Here is a 24,782-nt window from a genome sequence, read left to right as displayed (position 1 = left end):
TATATTGGCCGCCTCTCGGATTGCGGAGAGAGCCAGAGACGTGTTGAACTGATTAGGAGTAATCAAAGGGTGGCATTTTTTAAGCTACAGTTTATAACCGAGAAAAACAAACGGATATAAGAGAATCTGGCTATTCAGTATATAACTAAAATCTTTTTATATTATGAGACATGAGTAGATAACCCGTATTTAAGTACTTAATGATAAGCCTATTTGGTAGGGCTCTTATAGCTAAATCACAATCAAACAGCTCCACATAAAAGTATTATAAAATAAATTAGCAATGTAGAGTTTTGATTTAGTATGCTCCATGACTCAAATTTAGACCCAACTTCATAAATTAAATTTAGAAGCTGAAACCCTGCCAAACAGGCGCTGTATGTTGAGTGCATTGTTTATTTTTGGAATGATTAAAAAGAATACACATCAGTAAAAAACTTGATAATTATATATTGAATGCATTGTTTATTCTCCAAACTGTAGTGGTTGGGATTTAAAGAAGATCCTACGTTAACTATCAATTTCTAATTCTTATTTCAAATTTCAAGTTAATTAAGTTAACAAAATACAAAACTGACAGTCAAGTTAGACATCAATGTAATTCTGAATTTATTATTGGATATATTTTAGGCCATGTTTAGATTCCATCCCAAAACTTTACATCCTGTCATATCGAATGTTTGAACACCTGCAAGAAGTATTAAATATAAGCTAAAAAATAACTAATTGCACAGATTGCGACTAATTTACAAGACGAATCTTTTAAGCCTAATTGCTCCATGATTTGACAATGTGGTGCTACAGATTTGCTAATGACAGATTAAGGTGGTGTTTGAATCTCTTGTTTCACGCAAAACGAGGTGTTAATAACATGTGATTAATTGAGTTTTAGTTATTACGAACTTAAAAAATGGAGTAATCTGATATTTTAGAATAACTTTCATGTAGAAAGCTTTCGCACGAAACGCACCGTTTATTAGTTTGAAAAGCGTGCCACTTTAATCCAAACTTTTCAGGACTAACGAACGGGGTCTAATTAGGCTTAATAAATTCGTCTCGTGGTTTACGGACAGATTTTGTTATTAGTTTTTTTATTAGTGCCCGAACACCCTATGCGACACACTATATAACATCCGATGTGACACCAAAACACCCCCTCAGGATAACTAAAAAAGAGTCTTATCAATTTGAATATCATGTTTCATTTAACACAAATAGATTATCATAAATTTTAAAATTAACTTTAAAATTTAAAATTTGGTTGTGGCCGTCAACGAAGCACTTAATTAGTTTAAAAACATGTTGAACAAAGAAATGCCACAAGGTGTTTACGACCACTTTCTGATTGATCAAATTCACGTTATCAGCCCAGTTCATACCATCACATTTTAACGAGAAAACAAACTGACTACTTCCGACTTTTTTGTTTCCATCGGTTCGTCGTAATGTTTTCGACAACTACTTCGACTTCCAGTAGTAAAGTCAGCTTTCCTTTGTTTCTATCTTTTTTGTTTCCATAATAAAATGCATTAACAAATTCCTACAACACATTAAACATGCACTGCAACACAAACAGAACTATTTTGGTTCAACTTCGACGATGGCGCTTATGAGCAGTAAAAATTGAATGAAGGTATGTTACAACGACACTTCACTTCTGGCCTACGAACAATGCAGCCTGAACTGCTTTCATTTCAGGTTGCTCCTAACAAATGATCAGTTAAGCATAAGTGTGCCACACTAAAATCAATCGTATGGTGTGCCTAATAACTGTTGAGAGACCTATATGATGATTCCTAATGATGCATGGGGAATTAGATCCTAGCACTGCATTGTTGCTCTAGAAAAAAACATTGCTATCCCTTGCTAAGTGACGCCATTGTAGGAACTTCTGGAGATATGCTAAGGATTGGACTGCTCCGTTACCATTTTCTGCCTCACTGCAAACTCAATACACACGTCCTCGGCAATTCTTAGCACCACAATGGCAGGGGCATCCATCACCAGGTAGCAATTTTTGTCCATAGTCATAGGCCAATTCTTCTCCCATCAAGATCTGGACAACAGTGAAACAACAATTAGCAAGGTACGTATAACGATGTAGGAAGAGGTGGTCAAAAAATTCTTACATCCTGGTTTGCAAACAAACCAATGTGAGCAAGCTGACAGTCTTTGCTCTCCACCGAAACTAAACGCGTACTGAGATTTGGGGAACAGCTGCAATGAAGGGGACAAAAGCATTGGTTCCAGAACAAATTTATCCCGTAGTAAGATGTTCCCAAGTACTCCTTCCGTCCCAAAATATATTAACTTCAATATAGCTACTAGAAGTTAATATATTTTGGGACAGACATAAAATAGTCCAGTTACCTATGATTAATAAAACGGGATACGTTGCCATATCTTGTGGCATCAATCACGTATGCAGTAGTCCCTGTAGTCTGAACTCTTTCCCTGTCAATCTGAGAAGTGATTTCAAACAAGTAGCTGCTACCACTTTTTGCCTCCCTGAGATCCAATAATTTTCTTATCAGTTTCTGAGCATAATAATAATACTCCAAATGTTCAGACTATAGAACAAGAACAGCGTGAAACCAGAATGTGTGCAAGATGAAAATATAGTTTAGGCAGAGATTGGGCATTTAGGCAAGACTGGGCATCACAATGACCAAGAAAATTCAATGAAGCTTACATGGAATGCACCGGAGAAATTCCAATAGATTTCTAGCCTAAATAAAAGAAATAACAAGAGAATCATCAAACCTTTCTACATGTCTTATGGCCCCATCATCCTTCATCTTCAAAACCTCTCCAATGTACTCACATACAAATGTGCCCTGTGGAATAGGTTCTGCGGCTCTAACAGCCCAACCCTGCAGCATTTGACAAAACAAAAATATCACTTGTAAGCAGGTTTTATCTTGACGTCAAAGGTAAGGTGCAACGCTCAGGAAACCAAAAAAACAAGTGGAGAATATTTCACCTTATTCTCAGTTCTGAAGACTTCCAACTTTACCAGCAGTCCTCTCTGCAGTACTTTATTCTGACAGGAGGCATCACAAGTGCATGATGAATTGCACTCATATATAGGATATCCTTCCTGCAAATTTAACAACACATGGACATCAAATTATACAATAAAATGATGAGAAATGAATGCCTAGATGATGGATATCTTTGAAATGAGCTCAAGCAAAAGGTGTACAAATACTCAGTCAGACATTATCTGCAGACCTGAAGAACAACTCAATATCAATGAGCCCAAATCCCACGCACATCCCTTTTGACATTGGCAGATAGCTATTGGAATTAGTTATGTCACCATAAAAGATGAACGAGATAATGCCACCATGGATGTAAAGGTCAAATCACGACAAAATAAAGAGGTTTGTTTTTTAGATGAAACCGTTGTACGCGATAATGTCACCATGGATGTGGAGCCTGTAAATTATGGTTAAAGAACCAATCTACTATTGTTTCTGCAGCTCTCCAGAAGTAAGTTTAAGGGTGAATAGCAACAGAAGGCTTTTGATACAGCTATGGGACTCAGAGATTGCATTAGTAATTAAAACAGGTTAGAGTATGCTATACACGAACACCATAGTGGATAAGGACATCCTTAATAAGAACATATAAGTGGACATGATATTGAGCTCAGGGAGATGGCAACACACAATGATAGGTATTTATTTAATCGCAGTTTAAGCTAAATTTCAAAATAAGATGGCAAACTTCTTGAGAAAAATGTAGTGTGCTTGCATCATAAAGAAAAAAAAGGTTGCATTACCAGCTAGTCACAGATATCAAGGTATCAATGATCAGATCAATGGGGCTGCGCTTGCTTGTGCTTTGGATTAATCCAAAGGTGATTTTAAATTTTAGATTTCGATTTAGGATTAACTTTAAGGGTTATTTCATCTCTTTCATTGCCCAGCTCTATGTTCATGACTGTTAAGAAGACAACTAAAAAATCTACCTAATATTATTCTTAAAAGCCAAGCTTCAAAATTCGAAATCGCTTTGGATATCACAACCAAGAACAGCCAGCACAACTCCATTCACAAATACTGGCCACTTTTGACCACTTTATTGGTTCACGATACGGAGGACATGTCATTTTTTTCCAAAGCACAGCTTCACATTTTGCTCTTATTTAATATCTCCCATCCTCATCCCATTTGTGGAGAAAAGTGGACAAGAGATTATTTATTAGGATAGTTTGGTCATTTTGGAGAAAACAAATGTAAGACTTCCCTTGCGTTGGTCAAAACCCACATTCTTGAACAGAAATTGATGGTGGTACTAGTGCACATTTCTGTTCATATTTCCAATGTTCCTAAAGCCATACATGCCAGAGTACTTGTCAAAAAAACATGTGTAGGTAAAAATATACGCCAGTAACAATTATTACCTGCAAAATAACTTTGCTATTTTCATCATATGCAAATCTACCACGCATAGGTACACCATGGAGATCCACTAGGTTCTCATAGATACTATCAAAGAGGCTCACATGATCACATTCCTCAGGACTGCAATGGGCATGAGAACAAGCACACCCAACCATAGTGTTCTGCAGGTAAGCAACTTATTAGAAGACTAAGTTGCAGGAGACAAAAAAGTTGCAATATATAAAAACCAAAGAAAAATAGTCTTGGTTCCTTTCGTTCAATTAATATGCAAGTTTCTGTTCATCATAAAAGCAAAATCCAGAAAATACCTCTGAATCAACAAGAGATGAATCCATCAAACGCTTTGTGACGTAGTGGAAACCTTGCCAGGGCAGAGAATTTTCACTTTGCAAAATTTCTCCAGGTTTCATATATGGAAATTCTTTTGCATCTACATCAATGGCACAGACAACTGGAACTTTCTCCCTGCCAAAGCTAACATCTTCACAAACAATAACCATCTCATTCTTAAGATTCCAACCAAAGTGCTCTGAATCAAGAACATAGTGGTATTCATCCATGCCCCATATCTCATCACCAATTGGAGGACTCATCACAAAATCAACTTGGGTAGGCTGTAAAGGGAGCAAGGAATTAGAACTAGACCTGGACTTGCAACCTTTAGGGCAAAAGAATTCTTCTTGATGCCAATCAATTTGGATGCCAACATCACTACAAAGCTTTGCAGCTTTCACAAATATGTTATCAGGCAAGATTCCATATTTAGCTTCCAATGCAGCACGAAGGCTTGTCTTACAGCAAACAGAACGGGCAATAGACAGAATATCAAGGTTGCTTGGGTGGGGTCTTGTCTTTTGAATCTTTGAAAATAAAGTCAATGCCACGTCTGAGCATTGGAAATCCAGTAACCTACCAAGGGTGGTGGTCTCAGATTCCACAATGTGTGATGTATCCATAGATAGATCCAAGCTTTGAGCCTTAAAATGTTTCTCAACTCCAGAACTAGTCCTCTTCTTCAATGAGCCGGATGGTCTTAAACTTTTCTTGAAGGCTGAATAATAGTGTCGACCACGGTTAAACTGATACTTTTCACGTCCTGAAGGGATATCACTGACTGTACCTGAGTTTGTATGAGCAACTTGATGGTGGTGGCCAAGATCTGGCAAAAGATCAAACATCATCCCACATAATCTGCAGGTGAACTTCTGTGAACCATCATCCTTACCAAGGTTATGGTTATCATAAAGGAGCTCATCACTTGCCCTTTCTGTTCTTTTGATAGATTGACCCCTAGGTCGTCGAGGGACATGATCCAGAAGGCTGAAATCTCGAGAATGATCTGAAACAATGTGCTGCCATAAAAGATCTGTGTTCAAAAAGTTGCTGTTGCACGATATACAACGTAAGAGTGTCGAATATTGGAGATACTGAGCGCCATGTTTTTCCTGCACGTGCCTTTCGAGAACTCTTCTGTTGGTAAATGAGTCCATGCATACAGCACAAGAATAGCCTCTGAAAAGCCACCGCACTTCTTTTTTGTGAACCTCTGTCCAGTGTAATCCAAGTCCTTGATCATCAGAGAACTCCTGAGAACATATTTTGCACTTCAGACCAGGTGAAGGATGTGTCCCATCTTCACGTAACACCATCACTGATCCATCTTGGTTCTCAGAATGCATTTGATTAGAGCTATCTGTACCAAAGCCCCAAACATGTGAAAGCTTTTCTCTCTCACTAGAGATCAGTTTTAACAAAAATTCTCCAACATCAGGATTTTTTGACACTTCAGCTAATATCTGGGACATATGGTCACTACCAAGACCCGGGCGTTGGTGAGAAAGATTGTTTCTCAAGAACCAATAAAGAAACTCACATGCCTGATGTAAGCACAGTTTTTCTTTCCTTGACGTGCAACACTTCAAAAGATTGATAAAGACATCTTTAGAGATGAGTCGACTTTTTCCATTTCTGGCACGTTTAAGGAACTTCGGTATGTGCCTCTCACAGTAAAGTGTGTGTCGTACGGCATAATCCTGGCATTCAGCAATATTGTCATGAGAGCAAATTCCAATGCAAATAGAAGCATCTAAGTTAGAGTTTTCCATGGAAGTTGACATGGGGTAGCAGAGATCAGCGTTCTCTGACACGTTAACTTTATCACTAGTTGTCTCAACAGCCATGGTTGGTGTCACTTTCATGTGCACAGCAACCTGGAAATTATTTGCCTGCTCTGAGCCTACACTACAAGTTGCATTTGAGGAAGACATCTTCTCCACGCTTTTCTGTGACTCTTCCCACTTACGGCCCTCAGACGAACTTAACAAACTATCTGAGCTCATTGCATCTGGATTTGTTTGGAAGCGGTGCTTTTTACAAAAGATAGAACCATGCTGGGCTCGATGCTTGCACTTTCTACCAAGATTAGTCATCCCCCCACACAGTGGAGTTTCAACAGTAAGTGACTTATCTTCCCTAGACGAATGGTCAGCAAAATGCATACTTTGATGCACACAACAGTAAATATCACCATCGTTTGCCCACCTACCACATTGCCTTCCTTTTGCTTCTATATATGCAGAACACTGCCGAGAACTCTTGAATGAATCCAATTCATGTCTGACATTGTGTAAAGCACTATTTGGTTCTCCAGTGTCCTGGACACCAGAAGTACTGGGGAAGGCAGCAGTTTTATTCTGATCTCTTGACTCTAATGGTCCTACAGCTTCATGAATGATGGAGCTACTGGGGAGGTTACTTTTGTTTGGGTCTTCACTTAATGTGTTGAGGTTAGCATCATCCTCTTGTGAAAAATGAGCTTCTCCTCTGCGGACTTCGAGTTTGGAATGTTTTATACGAGCTTGTTGATCCATACCTGGATCATCATAACAATTGTGTTGTTCAAAGTTGCCAGCATTGCCAACTGGATGAGATGAAAAGAACTGTTTCATGACTTCCTGTTTCCAAGTTTTCCACTCGGGGACTAATTCAGGCTGCATTGGTGCATTCCACAATTCATGAACCTTGTCCCAAAGAATAGCTTGCCTAAGTTCCTGTGTGGAAAGGGTCTTTAGCAAGGTTGGCCAAGCTTTAAATAGTGTGAGAAACAGTAGCACATCAAGTGTAACAAGGGAATAATCAAATAGTAAAGAACGTGTAGTGCAGATCATTTCCATTATTCCATATATTATTTCATCAGTAGCAGACAGACACATAGTTAGCTTCAAGAAAGTCAAACTACATAACAAGGTCAAATTTCTACAATAAACTGAACAACTTATCTCTCCTATTTGGCACTGGTGATCCACTTGCTTTAACAAAGAGTGCCACAATGTCCAAGAGACAATGCTTTGGAACAACTTCCCAAGTGACTACAACTGGGTCACTAGCTTAGTAATCAAACGGACCAATATCCATATGATTTCAAGACAGTGGTTTGAAATCTTCAAGTTCGATGTGCACAAAAATACACTTTCATCTTAGACAAGAAAGACACATACCCAAATTAGGAATCTATTTCATGCCATCTGCATACTATTCCATCCGCTAAATAAAGAACAGGGTAAAAAAGGATAACCCCATTTTGTAGCAAACCAAACAAATGATCCCATGGAAACACAAATTCAGCTAGGATCACAAAAACTATAAATTAACACATTTCAGGTGAACATAAGCCACACAAGCGGACTGTATGATGAGACAAGAAAGTGAGCTAGCCGGTGCAAATCATGAGAAAATATTATGACCTACTGTGGTCAACATTTATACAGCCCATGCAAGGATTGCAAAAGCTTATTAATGTGACACTCAATAATTAAGTCAACATTATCTATTTTTACATTAAAAAAAATACCACAACATTTCAGTTCATGCTGAAAAAGAGAATGGACATGGCAGCCACTTTATTTGAGATGTGCTAGCTTGAACTTAGTCTCACGACTAAAAACTATACATGATAGAAAAGGACCAGATCATCCAAAAACATATTAACTACTCACTCCGCTAACCAGCAGAAACAACTCATACAAACTAAATCAAGGTTCTTATAAAAAAATGGTGAAACCTAGACAATAACAGAAATCCATATTACCTCGGTAAGAATTTCAACGGTCTCGGCATCATGAGCATTATTGCACTTTTGGCTCCACAAGTGAAAAGAATTTTGCAGCCAATGACAACTTGTGTAGTCTGGAAGAATCATCTGAAATTAAACAGCTAAGGTAAACTATTGCCAAGAAACAACTGGAAGAGGCTATTGCAGAATCATACATTTATCTTATTTCTGTAATATCGCTAGATGGCGTAAATTTGATGAAGCGGACGATCTAATGAACATAATACTGCGCAGAAATATTTGTATAACATTTGACCTCATTCTCATCAATAAGATATACAACCTCGAGCCATAAAACCAATTTCCCTTTTTTCACAATATCATGTCAACCATAAACAAAATTGAAATTTGCCAGGATAATTATCATCCAGTGTATCCTTTGGGATTGAGCAACCTCCCAACCAACTGCTTATAACAATGATTTAGCTTTTCATATTAATGCTGCAAAATAATTCCTATTAGGCGTTGTGTCAAAATGTACATCTCAATTTTCTGGCATAGTTATGTACACTAGTATCATGGTAGTAACAGTTCATGATATGTCCTACTAATAGATAAAATAAAAAAAGGTACACAAATTAACTTTGTTCTATCCAGAATGTGCATCAGTGATAAAGGGATAAATAGCAGCCAGAAAGGATACCATTCATAAAACAGTGAGCGACCAAGAAATAGAGCATCGTAAGAAGAACAAAACAGATATAAAACTTGCTACAAGAAAATTGAAAGGAGGTTCCATGATATATCTTTAAGGAATAGAGTGCTTAGATTTACATTTTGAAGTTTGACAAGCATCTTCCCAAGATCAGTATAATCTCTACAGCAAGATGCTTCCCGAGCAAACTCCTTCCAAGTTGTGGCCATCCGAGCATTCTCAACTACAGCCTATTAAACATCAGAAAGACTGTCAAGACGAAGTCATCGGTGCTACAGGAATACCAATGATTCATAGAAGAAATAGCAGACCTCTGTATGAAGCTCGTCACTAAAATTTAGCATGGAAATAGCAAGTTTCTGCATGATGAATCGTCGAGGAATACTCAGATCCTTCACTAGCTTTCGCCATTTGCGATGAGTTCCATTAACCAGTGGCAGAGGATATTCCTCAATTGGACGGACAAGTAGCATGTCTACCCAAGAATAAGTTCTTGTACGGGGGAAGAAAACAATGATATAGCTCTTCCTGCCATGTGTTGGTTTTGCCTTTAGAGTAGATAAAGGACAGTCCACTCTAAAGCATTGAATTCCAGTTTGCCATTTTCCTCTCCACTATTTTCAAACAAAAGGGAAAAATGATAGTTCAGAGAAGGATCACTGAACGGTTGTGAGAAATCAGCACGCAAAGGAGTAGAAAAGGTAGGAACTGGTGAATGGCTGATATAAGGGTCCATAGCCAATCTTCTGAACAGCTCACTGATCAGAAAATCCCCTTTTTTCTAGAAATAAATGATATTCAAGTTTTTATGCTTATATGCAACTCATATACAGTTATTTAAATTGCAGAAAACTGGTTGTTGACCTCAGAACAGTGATATAAATGAATGGAATGAAGTAATAAATAGAGGAAAGTTGAAGTATTTTTCTTTCAGTAATAAAAATCAAAGACAACAATACATCAGAGAACTTAGTCCAAGTCATACATAAAATGCATATATGTTTATGGGACAGAGAGAGATCAAGCTACGAAAATTATGTAATACCAAGAAATGCCTCGACTTGGAAGACAAACTACCTAGTAGGAATGACCCTTGAAATAAGAAAATTACAGCTAGATCGAATCTCAAGCATTGGACATCCTTTTTCTCTAGTAGCAATAACTACAACTAAACAACCCTCGAGTGATATCCTATCTCTTCAAACTAGCACAGTTATACCCAGGTCTGCTAATTCAGCTAAAATCGTGTATAAAACAAATGCTTGTGTATTTTCCAGAAAATTATTTAAGTTTCAGAAGATTACAGGACTTGGACACTCAGGTGTTATATTTAGACATTAAACAATTGATATTGACTGCAACTAAAACTAGGACTGTATCCTTTTCTAATACAAAGTTGAGTACAAACCTAGCGTGTATGTTACTCCCTCCGTTTCAGGTTATAAGACGTTTTGACTTTGGTCAAAGTCAAATTGTTTCAAGTTTGACTAAATTTATGGACAAATATAGTAATATCTATAATACTAAATTAGTGTCATCAAATCAATAATTAAATATATTTTCATAATAAATTTGTCTTGGGCTGAAAATGCTACTACTTTTTTCTATAAACTTGGTCAAACTTAAAGCAGTTTGATTTGACCAAAGTCAAAACGTCTTATAACCTGAAACGGAGGGAGTATGTAACATCACCAAGTTAACAATGACCCTTGGATCAATCAAATCATCCAATCCAATCATTAAACATCTCCTAATATAATTGATGATATTGGGACAAACGGTGCTTGGGTTTGGACACCATAACTTAGCTTTGAACTAATTATGCTCTTAACAAGGTTGTCAAGTTGTAAAGCCAGGTCGAGTCAGGTGGTCTTTCAGCCGACTTGCTGACTAGTTCCAATAAGTTGAAGACCAGTCTTTTAGACTACTGCCACATTCCTTCCTACTTGGGTTGTTCTACTGTGGTTCGCTGCTGCTGATGCCCTTAATCTATGAGCATGGCAATAAAACAGAGATAACAGAGGAGCCCAGGAAAAAGAGGGAGCATATAAGGAAAAGATAGAAAAATAAACGCACGGGAGAGGTACAGTTGTTGCTTGTACTACTACTAGCTGCTGCTGATGCCCCGGATCTATGAGCACGAGAGCAAAATAGAGAGGGAAGAGAACAGGAAATGAAAAAAATAAATTAATGGATGAGAGGAGAGGACCCTGGGTCATCACCTCTCGAGCTTATCCTCTGCCTAGCGGCTGGCGGCTGGCTATATATGGGGGAGGAAACCTAACAGCTCCGCCATCTCCCTTGAACTTCGTAATAACGGTCACAGATGGGTCATTGTTGCTGCCTTGCTTCATTACATCTTTTGCAGCAACCAAATCAAGACTTGGGCTCGTGGCCCTCAAGTCATTCTTCCTGGTAAACTACTTGATTGGCCATGACTGAGACACAACTTAATAACATAACAGTGGCTCTTGAAAATTTTTAAATAAATAGATTTCACAAATTGAAAGCGTAGCAAAAATTCTATGTTATGCCTATTGCTACTCCTGAGGGTCCAGGCAATCCAATCTAGTTCTTTAAAAAATCTAGAAACTTTACGGCACCCACACATTGTGTTCTTATTAAATTCACAAGAAAATCTATGACTAGATGTAGCAAAAAGTTTATCTCCACGGCGTATGTAAAGGTCTCAACAATCCAATATGTTAAATATTCAGCCAGATTCATATAGTTAAAAATAAGCAAATCGTACCTTTACCCAAAGTGCAACAGTCTGATCTTCTGCACCAACATTTCCTGTATTGGGATGGCCACTTCTATAATGAGTATTGCCATTACAACTGTTGTTAAGAACAAGCTGATCCATGTTGTTCTTAGGTGAGACAGATGTCTCATTCTCTTCCTGTGGAGAAGATATTTTACGTACTGGATCAATGCTGCAAGCTATTTCTGACAGATCTTGAAGTGTGCACTGCAATTCTTTCTGGACTGCATGACATTCTAATGTATCAGTTCCAGCTTTATTACTTACCATATCAGATCCAACTTCCTTGTTCCCTTTGACTTGTTCTTCAGTAATTTCCTTGTCTTGAGAAGGCTGAGCATCTCCATTGGACTGGCATGGCCTAAGTACAGTCACTATATTGGCAGGTGGATGCGTCTCTTCCCGAGAATGAGGTGCATCCTGATTACTAACACTCTGTTGATTGACATCAACAGACGTGCTTTGAGGGGCATCATTTTCAGTGCTTAGACTCAATTGAAATCTAACATCATTGAAGTATGCATCAGAACCATTCATCTCTTTTGGGGGCTCGGCATGCATCTTCTGAGGTAAATCTGACAAGTTAGCATGAGACTTTTCAGAAGAACCATCCAGGTTCTCATATATGCTTGTTCGAGAACAATTGTTAACTTCAACAGGCTTGCAGCTAACTGTCTCACTTGCAGGATGAGCATCAGAACCTTGCCACCCATGATCATCATGTGACAAGGCATGTGTCATATTGTAGGTAATAGGTGTTGTTTTCTCCAAATCATTCTGTAATTGGCAATCTACTTGCATAACAGGAGGGTCCATCAGCATTTCTTTGGTATGTTATGATCTACCAATCCACTATGAAATAAGGCAGGACTAGCGTGAGCACTGAAAGAACAATCTCCTGCTGGTTTGAAGTCCATAAACACTAGTGACTTATTCAACACCTAGAAGAAAAAAAAAGCTGTTGTTTATAGTATGTACATTGTACAACAGAAGTGTGGGACAACAAACAAAACAAACTGGAATAGATCAAACCAGACCTGTAATTTAAACAAAATGTCAAAGACGGTGCGGTAATTAAAAGAAATGTTGCATTCCACTGCAAAATTCCCGAATCCCCTTGATGCCATCACTCCACATGTCAGTGAAACAAGGGTTGGCCGATGGCATATAAGAGACCAAGAGATTTTCCAATGGAAAATAAGGAATTTCCCCTTATCATTAAAGATAATATGGGTAATATGAATATGTGGATTGCCCACTGTACTATATATGCATCGATACATTTATTTGGTTTTGTTTCTCATCCTAATTTCTTAGGATCCATAAACTATTAAGAGTTTACCCTGAACAAAACTTGCTCTACCGGACAGTAGAAGGTAAAGTGGATAGACACCATAATAACAAATAGCACTGCAATTGTTTACAGTACGTAATAAAAAAAAATATTACAGTAAAGGTATTCAGGAATCAGGAATACATGCAATCAAATGATAATGCACTAATAGTTAGACTAGTACAAAGATATGGCACATTCCTCTGGAAAGTTTAACAATGAGAACCATAGCACCACAATATGAACTTAACAGAGGAAACAATGCTTGGGTTTGAACTATATGGCATGAAATCCCAGTCCCCTAATTTTCACAAAAACAGATGAAGCAAAATCACATCGGAAATATGAGGAGTTGGTTAAACGTGTAAAATCGGTGCGAATACGTGGGCATTGTTGCAGGGCGGGTCGGCAGCATTAACTCTACCCAACTCATCAAAACCCTAACGGCTTGTTTCAATGTGCAGGCAGGTTCTCGCGGCAGAGGAAAAAAATACACTGGGAATTCAAGCGCCCGTACGACCCTCACCACAGCAACCACCGCTTCCTCGGGCGTTTGGTCGATGAAACTAAGATCCCTAAACGTATTAGTGCGCCCAGCGACCCAAACCCCCCAAAACAGCGCGGAACGTAACCGATCCTGCGAGAGAGAGAGAGAGAGGGAGAGGAGGAGAAGCGAGAGATTTACTCATTCACCCTCCGCGGCGAGGCGCCCGCGTAAGCAGCGGGGGAGGCGGCGGCGGGTGCAGCAGTCCACGGACGCCGTTGGCGGGCGCAGGCCGACAGGAGCGCTCGCGCACCGAGGGGGGGTCGACGGTGGGTGGGGCCCAGAAGCGTACGGCGTCGAGCGGGGAAGTCGGGCGGCGGCGGCGGCGGCGGCGAGAGGAGGTGGAGGTGGCGGTGGGCGGTGGGCGGTGGCGACGGAGGAAGAAGGGTTTGCGGCGTGGCCTGGCTCGGCCTGCGACGTGAGGGGAGGGAGATGGGGGGAGGAGGTGGGCAGGCAGGCAGCGTGCGCGATTCCCCGCAGTAAATGGGAAATGGGAGAGAGAAAAAAAATATATTGGGGGAATTAGAAATTTTCACCGGGTTCACCGGCCCGGGCCGCGAATCCCACGCATATGCTCCTGCGAGCGCACCGTGTGTCGCCATGTGGGCCGCTCGGCTGTTTGGGCCGGACGAGACGAGACGGCGGCGGCGCGGCCCAACTTAAACGGTCGCGGGCGGCAAGTATCCCGTGATCCGGCCTCGTTTCACGCGCGGGCGCCCGTGCGTGGCCCAGCTTCCCGCGGCCGCCTCCACCGGGAGTAGAATATGTGTGTGTCCGCTGGTGCGCACGCGTAGCGGAAGACGGAAGCTAAGCGCTGTTGCTTTGGAACAGAGAGGATTCCTTCGTCAGGTAAGGACCAGCCTGGTTTTTCAGCCAAGATGTTTGAGCTGATCCCGTTCGTTCCTGTCTGCTGTTAATCAGCTAAAGTACGATCAAAGTTGCTTGAGTGTGAGATCTTTACCTCCTTTTGCATACAGGAGTGGATGGAATTCAGATTAGGTGCAGTTATACGTGTAACTATAAGTTAACGACTGTATATAATTATAGCCGTATGTTTTATGGTTAATGGTTCAGATTCAACGCCACCGTAAACCTGTGATCAGTGCTCCCATGCTATAGTATTTCGCTATTATTACTCCCTCCATTTCATAATGTAAGTCATTTTAGCATTTCCTAAATTTATATCGATATTAACGAATGTAGATATATATATGAACGTGTGAAATGCTAGAATGACTTACATTGTGAAACAGAGGAAGTAAATCGCTATGGCTAGAACAGTGTACAATCTAGACTGTCCGATTTACATTCAATGGTACCCGCTACTACCGCTCAGTTGCAATCACTACAGATGATCCAGATTCGAAATGATAACATGCCAACCGAGCTTTACCCAGTTTAACGGTCGTGACCAATAGTATATGTGTTTTCTATTCGTTGCCGATGTACGGTGGATGACGAGAAAACAAATGAAGCGACGCGGCTGTCACGGCATCGCGACAACCGACCGTGTCACGATCCCAGCTGCGCATGCGAAACTATCGCGCGCCGATACTACTGCTACTGCTGCCGGTACAGCACGGCCACAGATCATATACTACTACTACATCTCTCTCGCCTTACTTAACACTGTCTGTCTCCAGCAACATGTCAATAGCTTAATCACACCCCATTAAAATTAAAAAAACGCACTAATCGAAGAATTGACCAGCCACCACGAACTCTATCGTGACTGGAGAAACGAGACGTTCTCGAGGTGGTTCAGGTGAACCCATCCAATAGGAAAAGATAAGCTATAGCTCGCCGGCCTGCCGGTGATGAGCAAGTCTTGCCTACCCTGAAACGTTCTCCTCCTCCTCCTCCCTACAAAAATCCACAATTTGCGTTGCGGATGATGCCTTTTGTTTGTTTGTTAATTGCAACATGGCAACCTTCGTTTCTGCCGTTCCATCGCTGTCTTGCCAACCAATCGTCCACTCTGGCCTACTGCTGTGCCCCTTCTTCTCTCCGGCTAACAACCGAGAAACAGCAGAGACAAAAGCCTCTTCTCCTCTTTTTAAGAGGAATAACAGATGTAGAGACAGAGATGAGAAAGAAAAGGGCAATAACATATCGATGAAAAGATCTTGCAATCATGGCAAAGGTATTTGTTTTAAGTATAAGAGCTGTGCTGCAAAATGAAGCAGCATGTCGGTCAAGGGTTTACAATCTCGGAGAGCACAAATCTACAGGAAGCCGATTTTTTTTTTTAAAAAAAGAGGGGGTACTCCAAAACGAAAAAATATATATTTCATTTTGGCACTTTTTTACCTAATTAAAATATTTTTTCTAAATTCACAACAAAAATGAAAAATAAAAATCAAGTTTTCTGATGAAATAGTTTCGTTGTTTCGTGCTGGGGGGGGGGGGGGGGGTTCCAAAATTCTCAATTTCTTGTACCGAGATTGCAAACCCTGTAGGGATTAAGCCACATTATGGACGTACTTAGAACAAATTAATCACTGATGGGAATGATAGTAGTATGATACCGAGTGGGTTCGCATTCTTTCCTTGTCTGTCTCTCTGCCTGTGGTTCATCCGTTCCCTACTTTTCGTTAGACGGAACAAACCAACCAGCGATCGATCGATCGATCGAGCTCGAAATGCGGTGGTGGATATATGTTGCCAGTAGATGCGACGTCCAATTTCAACGACAAGCGTGTTCGCGAGCTCGGCGGTGACGGCTTCAGCTCACCAGCCCAACCCAGCAAAACCGCGAAACCAAATTAACCTGCAACCCCAAGAGAGAAAAACACACGTCGCTCAAACTGAATAAGACCGATATTTTTGTTGACACATCGGTCGATCGTTCGGTTCGTTGGTGCCCATCGGATTATTATGCCTGTCAATGTGTTATGCATATGCCATATCGTTTAAACACATTATGCAATTCTGTAGTATCATTTATTGGAAATTGTTATGCGTACGATAAAATTGATACGATTTTATTACAATCCTGTCTTGCGTGCGTACAATTGGACCACGAAAATACGTTGATTGTAAAGGATTTTATCGTGTGCATAGCAGTGCTCGTTATTTATTTGCCAGTAGCTTTGAATTTTTTTGTTCTATACTTTGCGCTTAAACATAGCTTTAAGAGAAAATGACCATGTTACCCTTGTGGCTTAGCGGCGGTCATTTGCACTAATATACAATCATTAAGGATGCTGATTAGCCACGAATGGATTAAGAAACGCTTAATAATGGAACTCCTTGTACATTTTCACCGCCCGCCCCAGTCGAGTGACAGTCACGAGGCACGCGACACGTAAATAAATACGGAGCTCTTAATTACGCTTCGTCCTCCTCCCCTGCCCTCCCCCCTCTCTCTCTCTCCTCGCGGCTGCAAATCGAGAGGAAGAGGAAGACGAGAGGAGAGGAGAGCGCGTGGCGTCGAGAGGAAAAGCCGGAGCCATTGAGCCGCAGGCCTCCTCCTCGCGCGCGAGCGCGGCCGGCATCTCCGGCTCGGATCGAGCTTGAAGGTACGCGTTGTTCCATCCGTGGTCCCTCCCTTTCCCGCGCCAATTCTTGATGGGACACGCTGTAGATTGGAGATCCATCCGGGGATTGGTTTCTTTCCCTCCAATTTGACCCGCCATGTTTCTTCGGGATTTCTTTCTTTCGATGCGTTTGTGCTTCGCTGATAGTAGTAGCGGTTTGTTTCCAGGAGAAATTGGGGGCTTGAGCTGAAAGATCTTGGTACAATTCTCCCGCAAAATGCCTGGAATTATCGTGGATGGAGTTGTCACAGAGGAGGCACAAAACGAGGTGAACTCCTCGCAGAACAAGGACAATTCGTCCGCCCCAAGATCGCCGGTGGCTTCGAAAAGCATGCACAGCGAGGCGCTGGAGATGCATGTGGAGGGTTCCGGCGCCGGGGAGCCATCGATTGAGCAGCTCTACAACAATGTGTGCGAGATGGAGAGCTCAAGCGAGGGTGGATCCCCCTCGCGGGAGAGCTTCGGCTCCGACGGGGAGGAATCGAGGATCGACTCGGAGCTTCGCCACCTTGTTGCTGGGGAGATGGAGGCCATGAAGGTAATTGAGGAGGAGGAAGGGGAAGGGAGTGGTAATGCCGCTAATGCGGTAACCGCAGCTGAGAATGGGACTCCCGTCAAGGCGATGTCTTCGAATTCATCGAAGAAGTCGTCGAAAAAGGCTGCGAAATCACAGCTTGAATCTGAGTCTTCTGTTGGTCCTAATGGCAAGGCATCCACCGAGGAAGGTGAGGCCGAGGTCAGCAAACCCGGAAGCCGAGTTGGCCGTCGACGGAAAGCTAATCCTAATCCACACAATGGGACTGAAGATGCTGGGCTTAATAATCCAGACCTTGGTCCATTTCTTCTTAAGCATGCGAGAGATTTGATTGCCTCCGATAATCCTCGTCGGGCACTGAAATATGCTCTTCGTGCCACCAAGTCATTCGAGAAATGTGCTGGTGGAAAACCGAGCTTGAACTTGGTAATGAGTTTGCATGTTGTGGCAGCAATCTACTGCAACTTGGGAAAGTATGACGAGGCTGTACCTGTACTACAGCGCTCCCTTGAGATCCCTGTAATTGAAGAAGGTCAGGAGCATGCTCTTGCGAAGTTCTCTGGGTGCATGCAATTGGGGGACACCTATGGGATGCTAGGCCAGACTGCGCTATCACTGCAATGGTATGCCGCAGGGCTTGAAATTCAGAAGCAGACATTGGGGGAGCAGGATCCAAGAGTTGGAGAGACTTGTCGGTACTTGGCTGAAGCTCATGTGCAGGCATTACAACTTGATGAAGCACAAAGATTGTGCCAGAAGGCTCTTGATATCCACAGGGAGAATGGTGAGCCAGCCTCATTAGAAGAAACAGCTGATAGGAGGCTGATGGGTCTTATCTGTGACACAAAGGGTGATCATGAAGCTGCCTTAGAGCATCTGGTGATGGCTAGCATGGCCATGGTGGCCAATGGCCAGGAAACTGAGGTAGCATCAGTAGATTGCAGCATTGGTGACATTTATCTCTCCTTGGGCCGGTATGATGAGGCCGTGTTTTCTTATCAGAAAGCTCTTACTGTATTCAAGACTAGCAAAGGGGAGAATCATGCAACGGTGGCCTCTGTTTTTGTGCGGCTTGCGGATCTATACAACAAGACAGGGAAGCTGAGGGAGTCAAAATCATACTGTGAAAATGCCCTTAAAATTTATCAGAAACCTATTCCAGGAACTTCATTGGAAGAAATTGCTACCGGTTTAACTGATGTTTCAGCCATTTATGAAACCATGAATGAGCATGAGCAAGCACTCAAGTTACTCCAGAAGGCCTTAAAAATGTACAACAATTCTGCCGGTCAACAGAGCACAATTGCTGGAATTGAGGCTCAGATGGGCGTCTTGCACTATATTTTGGGGAACTATGGAGAAGCTTATGACTCATTCAAGAGTGCGATTGCAAAGCTCCGCACTTGTGGTGAGAAAAAGACGGCCTTCTTTGGTGTTGCCCTGAACCAGATGGGGTTGGCATGTGTTCAAAGATACTCGATAAATGAAGCTGCAGAACTGTTTGAGGAAGCTAGGGCTGTTCTGGAGCAAGAATATGGACCTTATCATCCAGATACTTTAGGAGTGTACAGCAATCTTGCTGGAACTTATGATGCCATGGGAAGGTAAGCTCCGTATTGATTCTTGATCAGTTTTTTATTTTTTACGGTTAATAGACTCTTACATCGCTAGCAAAGCTGTGAATATGGACATCTTCCTCATCTCGCAGTATATCTTAGACTTCGGCAAATTAACTGCTAGCTTTTCATCTGACTTTTGTTCTGTTAGACATCTAATTATCACCAGCCATCTAGATAATATTTTTTTTCCAATTAAAATTTACAAAAGCAAAGGGTCCCTGGTACAGTTTATCTTAATATCCTCGATGATTTATCACAATGTGAACATGGAAATCAATATGGTTTGTTCTCAACTATGGCACTGACAACTGCTCCATGTGACCATTCACACAGTATATTGGTGCTTTTTATGCCCTGGAGACAGTAGCAGTGTGTAGACTCTTATGAGTGCCAATTCTTTTATGTTTGTCGTTCGCAATTTGCATCTTCCAGCTTGGACATGATTGGTCTCTTTGTGCAGCCTTTTGCAGCTTCAATTGAATTGAGCTGATATTGGTTGTTATAAAGTGGGATCAATTTAATTGAAGTAGGACCATATTAAGACAATCTTTAATTGCATGTAGCCAGCTGCTCTGTAAAAGAAGAGTTGCAAATACTTTATCCTCTTGCTTTATCCTGCCCATTTGCTTTCAATTGTCCGTGTGGAAACTTCATGCTACTTTGTATGTCATGTGGATTGTCAGCTTTATAATATTCTTTATAATTATGATGCAAGTTTTGACCTACCAATACAGCTGGCTTCTTGATAAGAACTAACACCCTAGTTTAATTGGCTAGATCAGAATTCTGAAGAGGCATAGCAATCTTTCTGAGATACTTCTTAAAAACTACTAATGAGTATCTAAAGGAAAAAAAATGTATTTCACATCAGCTTGTTTGCTCAATGCGAAAAGGTTTTTGATTTGTTTCTTAGAATAACATGTTGGTGTACCTGCTTTCCTATGTTATCCAGGCTGGATGAGGCCATTGAGATCTTGGAACATGTAGTTGGGATGCGCGAAGAGAAGCTGGGCACAGCTAACCCAGACGTCGATGACGAAAAGCGGAGGCTTGCAGAGCTACTCAAGGAGGCTGGTCGGGGGAGAAGCAGGAAGGCAAAATCCCTGGAGAATCTGCTCGAGACCAATCCATATACTGTCACGAAGAGAGGTACAGTTGCAGCATGAGGCACACACTGCTTTGCGAGGAGAAGCTTGATGCAAGCATGACGCTAAGGTGTATCAAATTGGGCTGTTTTTCTTTTTTCAGATTTGGTGAGAGGGGTAATTGAAAATAGGATTTGTTTTGAGAATCTAGAAATGTCAAATGTTCTGATTAATTGTTGTAAAGTTGCAAAGTATGATTCGCTACCACTTGTTCCCTGCTCATGGCTCTTCACCGTGCTTGGGGAAGTAAACGCTGCTTCCATGCTATACGCAGCTGAGTTTTTATAACTTTATATTGTAGACAGTGTGAGACTGAACAGCTTGGTTGGTTGATATTGCAGCAGATATCATGCATAATAAATTGTACAGGCATATTACGGTTCAATTTTGATTGTAAGATTTCTGTTTGCAAAAGCTACCAGCTACGAAAGTGTGAGCCATCAATTGGATGATTTGATATGTGAAGCTGAAATTGGATAAGAGGCTTAGACGCATATGTGATGGAAAAAACAGTAGCAGTAGTACCCAAAAGATCTGTGCAAAAAGTTATACCGCTGGAACATCATGAGCAGAAAAAAAACTTAGTAAATACGAACTGCTGCTTGATTTCAGCGAAAATAAGTTTGAGGAGATTCGCTGAGCTACCAGCATGATATGTTTCTACCGAAAATACAAGCTTCTGAAACATTAACAATGCAGCCTACCCATCGTAATCATTAGTTATCACTAGTGCTAATACTTGATACGAGAAACTTGAAGCCGCTTTTGCTCCCGAAAGAGAATTGTCTAGTGACCATACTTCTGGAACTCCCACTCGCTGTTGTCTGCATAGATAAAATAGAAAAGTAAGGCACGGTGAACGAGCAGAGGTAACAACCACACCAATTAAGTGGCATTTTCCAGGGCAACCAACCTAGAGGGCACACTTGACGGGTCTTGAGCCAACGGCTGATGCAGTGGAAGTGGAATGCATGGTTGCAAACTCCTGACACAACAAAGATAGATTGTTCATCAGTACATGGATAGTTGACTTCACAGCTCGATTTAATTCACTGCGAAAATGCAATATCCACTAAAAGCAACACAAAAAGATGAGAAGAATCCAGTTACACGGAAAGAAAACAAAGTTCCATAATACTCCCCCAGGAGAGAAACTTCAGTATTATAAATATATTGAACATAGCATTTGACTGTGCAAGTCAGTATTGTTTAATTCAAAACAATACTTGAACATATAATCCAGAGGGCACACAGAAGGTGCAAGTGTACATATCCCTAAACAACAACATGCTGTAAACATAAGATCAGTCAAAGTAGATTAAACTGTGGGCAGAAGAAGAACATATTAACATGCCGGGTAGCCAAGGAAGATCCACACACAAGAATCTCATACAAATATATAAAGCAATTGTAGCTAAAAGCCTTTGATGCAAATATACACCACTAACTTCAACTAGTTCCAGATGCAAGAATTCACTTCCATCAATTGACACAGCTAACATGAACACTCACCCACCCTCCCCAACCCACATTCCAGTGATTCTCTTTGACAAATCATAGGAACTAGGAAACCCAGACATGAACTGTATTATCATATTTGAGTTTCATGTGTGCATAGTTCAAGGTATAATTATAATTGAACAGTAGATGGTTAATCCAGAAGAAGGTACTCCTAGCCAGTAGCCATTCAATTATCCTATCATAACTACATACTTCTTTATGAAAGATAAATTCAACATATTCTACAAGGGCCATGTCACGTCCAAAGCTAACTGTGACATATTATATAATTATAGACTTAGATAAAAGACCAAGAGACAAACCAATATAGCAAACTATGCATAATTATAGTACAAATTTCCAACTATGCATATAACCAGTACATATAAAAGAATAGAAAAGATAATCACATTGCACTCATTTGATACATGTCCAGTCAAAACTACTCCAGATCACAAGAACTTGCAATTATCAGAATCACTAATAATAACATGGTATTGCAAATCACATGATCAGCAACAAATGATATTATACACGATATTAAAAATCATGCTCTGGTACCAATAAATGATATAGAGGCGGCAGATAATGCAGGATCCATTAAACTACAACTCAATTCACCAATACTCCAGAGCATGAAAACTAGAAGCATTCCTCAATTCCAGAACGAAGGATTCAAAATAGCATATAGCAAAACAGATGTTAGGATTTTATGAAATTCGAGAGAAAAACATTCCTAGCAGCATATAACCAGTCTTGGGAAAGCACGATCGATTCTGATAAATCATTATCAAATGAGCAAACCGATGACAAACAACACAAGGCGAAGTGTACTGAGAGCACAGTAACAGGTTGACACATGGATTAATTTGACTCAATCGAACTATGAAATCAAATAATTTGACTCAATCGAACTATGAAATCAAAGTCAAAACTAAATTCAGAATAAACAGGGCAAGACCGGCTTCAGCTAACTGAAACCATGCAATTCATGGCTGAATCAGCACTTACATCTACTGCTGCATCGGCACAGAATTAGAATTAACGGGAGATTAAGAAGAAGCAATGTTACCCCAAGCGACGGTGCACTCCTCGCTGGTGGCGCTCGCCTGGTTCGCCTGGCACTCGATGCCTACACAACACACGCACGCGCACCCGCGTCATCACGAGCCATACCAACAAGCTAAGAAGAAACCCTAGAATCTAAAGGAACAGCAGATCGGAGCGGGGGCGAGCGGAAGGCCAGCGGCGCGTGTGCTCACAGAGGTCCATGATGTGGTTGCGGCAGATGGCGCAGTTGTCCACGACGATGTCTGCACGAGAAGAAGAAGAAGAAGAAGAAGAAGAAAACCGCGACGGAATCGCATCAGATCGCACACGAGAAAGCCAACAAGCGAGACGCGGGCGCCATCGGCGGACGCGGACGCTTACCCCAGGCCCAGAGGGAGACAGCGTTCCACTTCTTGATCTCGAAGCGCTTGCCCTTCTTGGCCCCGGAGGAGGAGGCGCCGGCGATGGAGGGGGGCACGGCCACGGCGACGTCGCCCTTGTCCATGGCGAACCCTAGGGTGGGAGGGGAGCGCGAGGAGTAGATTGGGACGAGACGAGAGGCGACCGCGAGGAGAGAGACGAGAGGTAAAATGGAAAAGAGGAGGCGGCGGCGCAGTCTAATAAAGGCCTCAGTCCAAGCCCTTGTAGGTACAGTATTAACGGGCCATCAAAAGCCCAAAGTATTAACGGGCCATGCTTGGGTTCTTGCTGAAGATACAGTTTTTCTCTTAACTTCTTTTTGGTGCATGTGTCATGTGTGAGAGAGTAAATTTATTTTAAATATCACACCAAGGCCTATTTGGGGAGGATTATTTGAATCACCTAGTGAGTACTCCCTTCGTTTCAGGTTATAAGACGTTTTGATTTAGTCAAAGTTAAACTGCTTTAAGTTGACCAAGTTTGTAGAAAAAAGTAGTAACATTTTCAACACAAGACAAATTTATTATCAAAATATATTTAATTATTGATTTGCTCAAACTAATTTAGTATTATAAATATTACTATATTTATCTATAAGCTTAGTCAAACTTAAACAATTTGTCTTTAACTAAAGTTAAAACGTCTTATAACGTGAAACGGAGGGAGTAGTAGCTAGTTGATGAGAATATGAAAAATTTGTGTTTCTTATATTCTAACTTCTATTCACTCTGTTTCAAAACTTATCTCGTTCTAGATTTTTCATAAGTCAACCATTTGAATATTTGACCATCAATTTCTACAAACTCATTTAGCTTAGCATTATTAGATTTGTATTATATTTTCAGATTGACCATGAGAAATACTTTTATGAATTATAATTCACGTGTTGTTGAACTACACGGATTTTTATAAACTAATGGTCAAAGATATGCATATTTGACTTAGGACAAACCTAAAACACGTAATTTAAAACAGGGGAGTAATTTATTTTTTGAGTGATATTTTGATCATACTTTGTTAAAAATATTACAAAAATATAATTATATTGTTACCCGTGGTAGTTCACAATTGCCAAATATCCCGAGGCAGACGAGAACGATAATAATCGCTGATTCACTTGTGACCATGTGAGGTTGGACCAACGGCGTGACGTCA

At 41.0% G+C, this 24,782-nt stretch overlaps 3 protein-coding genes across 4 annotated transcripts; 1 reads left to right on the top strand and 2 right to left on the bottom strand.

Moving 5' to 3' along the window:
• Nucleotides 1-1,181: 1,181 nt before the first annotated feature.
• Nucleotides 1,182-14,263, bottom strand: LOC127761332 (histone-lysine N-methyltransferase SUVR5). Of its 2 annotated transcripts, XM_052285609.1 has the most exons (13): nucleotides 13,961-14,263; nucleotides 12,210-12,883; nucleotides 11,931-12,080; nucleotides 9,490-9,792; nucleotides 9,298-9,408; nucleotides 8,500-8,610; nucleotides 4,721-7,462; nucleotides 4,412-4,573; nucleotides 2,984-3,100; nucleotides 2,764-2,873; nucleotides 2,371-2,508; nucleotides 2,130-2,217; nucleotides 1,183-2,056 (listed from the first exon to the last, which is right to left on the bottom strand). In XM_052285609.1, the coding sequence occupies exons 2-13, from the start codon at nucleotides 12,762-12,764 to the stop codon at nucleotides 1,949-1,951; spliced, it is 4,695 nt and encodes a 1,564-aa protein (XP_052141569.1). In that variant the 5' UTR covers nucleotides 12,765-12,883; nucleotides 13,961-14,263; the 3' UTR covers nucleotides 1,183-1,948. The 2 variants fall into 2 exon arrangements, with proteins under 2 accessions (XP_052141568.1, XP_052141569.1); XM_052285608.1 differs by having other exon boundaries at nucleotides 1,182-2,056; nucleotides 11,931-12,883.
• A 2,881-nt stretch (nucleotides 14,264-17,144) lies between these two features.
• On the top strand, nucleotides 17,145-21,042 carry LOC127762120 (protein KINESIN LIGHT CHAIN-RELATED 2-like). Its single transcript, XM_052286489.1, has 3 exons — nucleotides 17,145-17,340; nucleotides 17,526-19,497; nucleotides 20,465-21,042. Exons 2-3 carry the CDS (start codon nucleotides 17,576-17,578, stop codon nucleotides 20,676-20,678), a joined length of 2,136 nt encoding a protein of 711 aa, XP_052142449.1. The 5' UTR covers nucleotides 17,145-17,340; nucleotides 17,526-17,575; the 3' UTR covers nucleotides 20,679-21,042.
• A 196-nt stretch (nucleotides 21,043-21,238) lies between these two features.
• LOC127762121 (uncharacterized) lies at nucleotides 21,239-23,805 on the bottom strand. The gene is made up of 5 exons (XM_052286490.1): nucleotides 23,589-23,805; nucleotides 23,420-23,470; nucleotides 23,230-23,289; nucleotides 21,571-21,642; nucleotides 21,239-21,481 (listed from the first exon to the last, which is right to left on the bottom strand). Exons 1-5 carry the CDS (start codon nucleotides 23,710-23,712, stop codon nucleotides 21,444-21,446), a joined length of 345 nt encoding a protein of 114 aa, XP_052142450.1. The 5' UTR covers nucleotides 23,713-23,805; the 3' UTR covers nucleotides 21,239-21,443.
• Between the last annotated feature and the right edge of the window lie 977 nt (nucleotides 23,806-24,782).

This window comes from Oryza glaberrima, chromosome 2 (assembly GCF_000147395.1).
Source record: "Oryza glaberrima chromosome 2, OglaRS2, whole genome shotgun sequence".
Lineage (NCBI taxonomy): Eukaryota > Viridiplantae > Streptophyta > Magnoliopsida > Poales > Poaceae > Oryza > Oryza glaberrima.
This window is presented reverse-complemented; position numbering and strand designations above follow the sequence as displayed.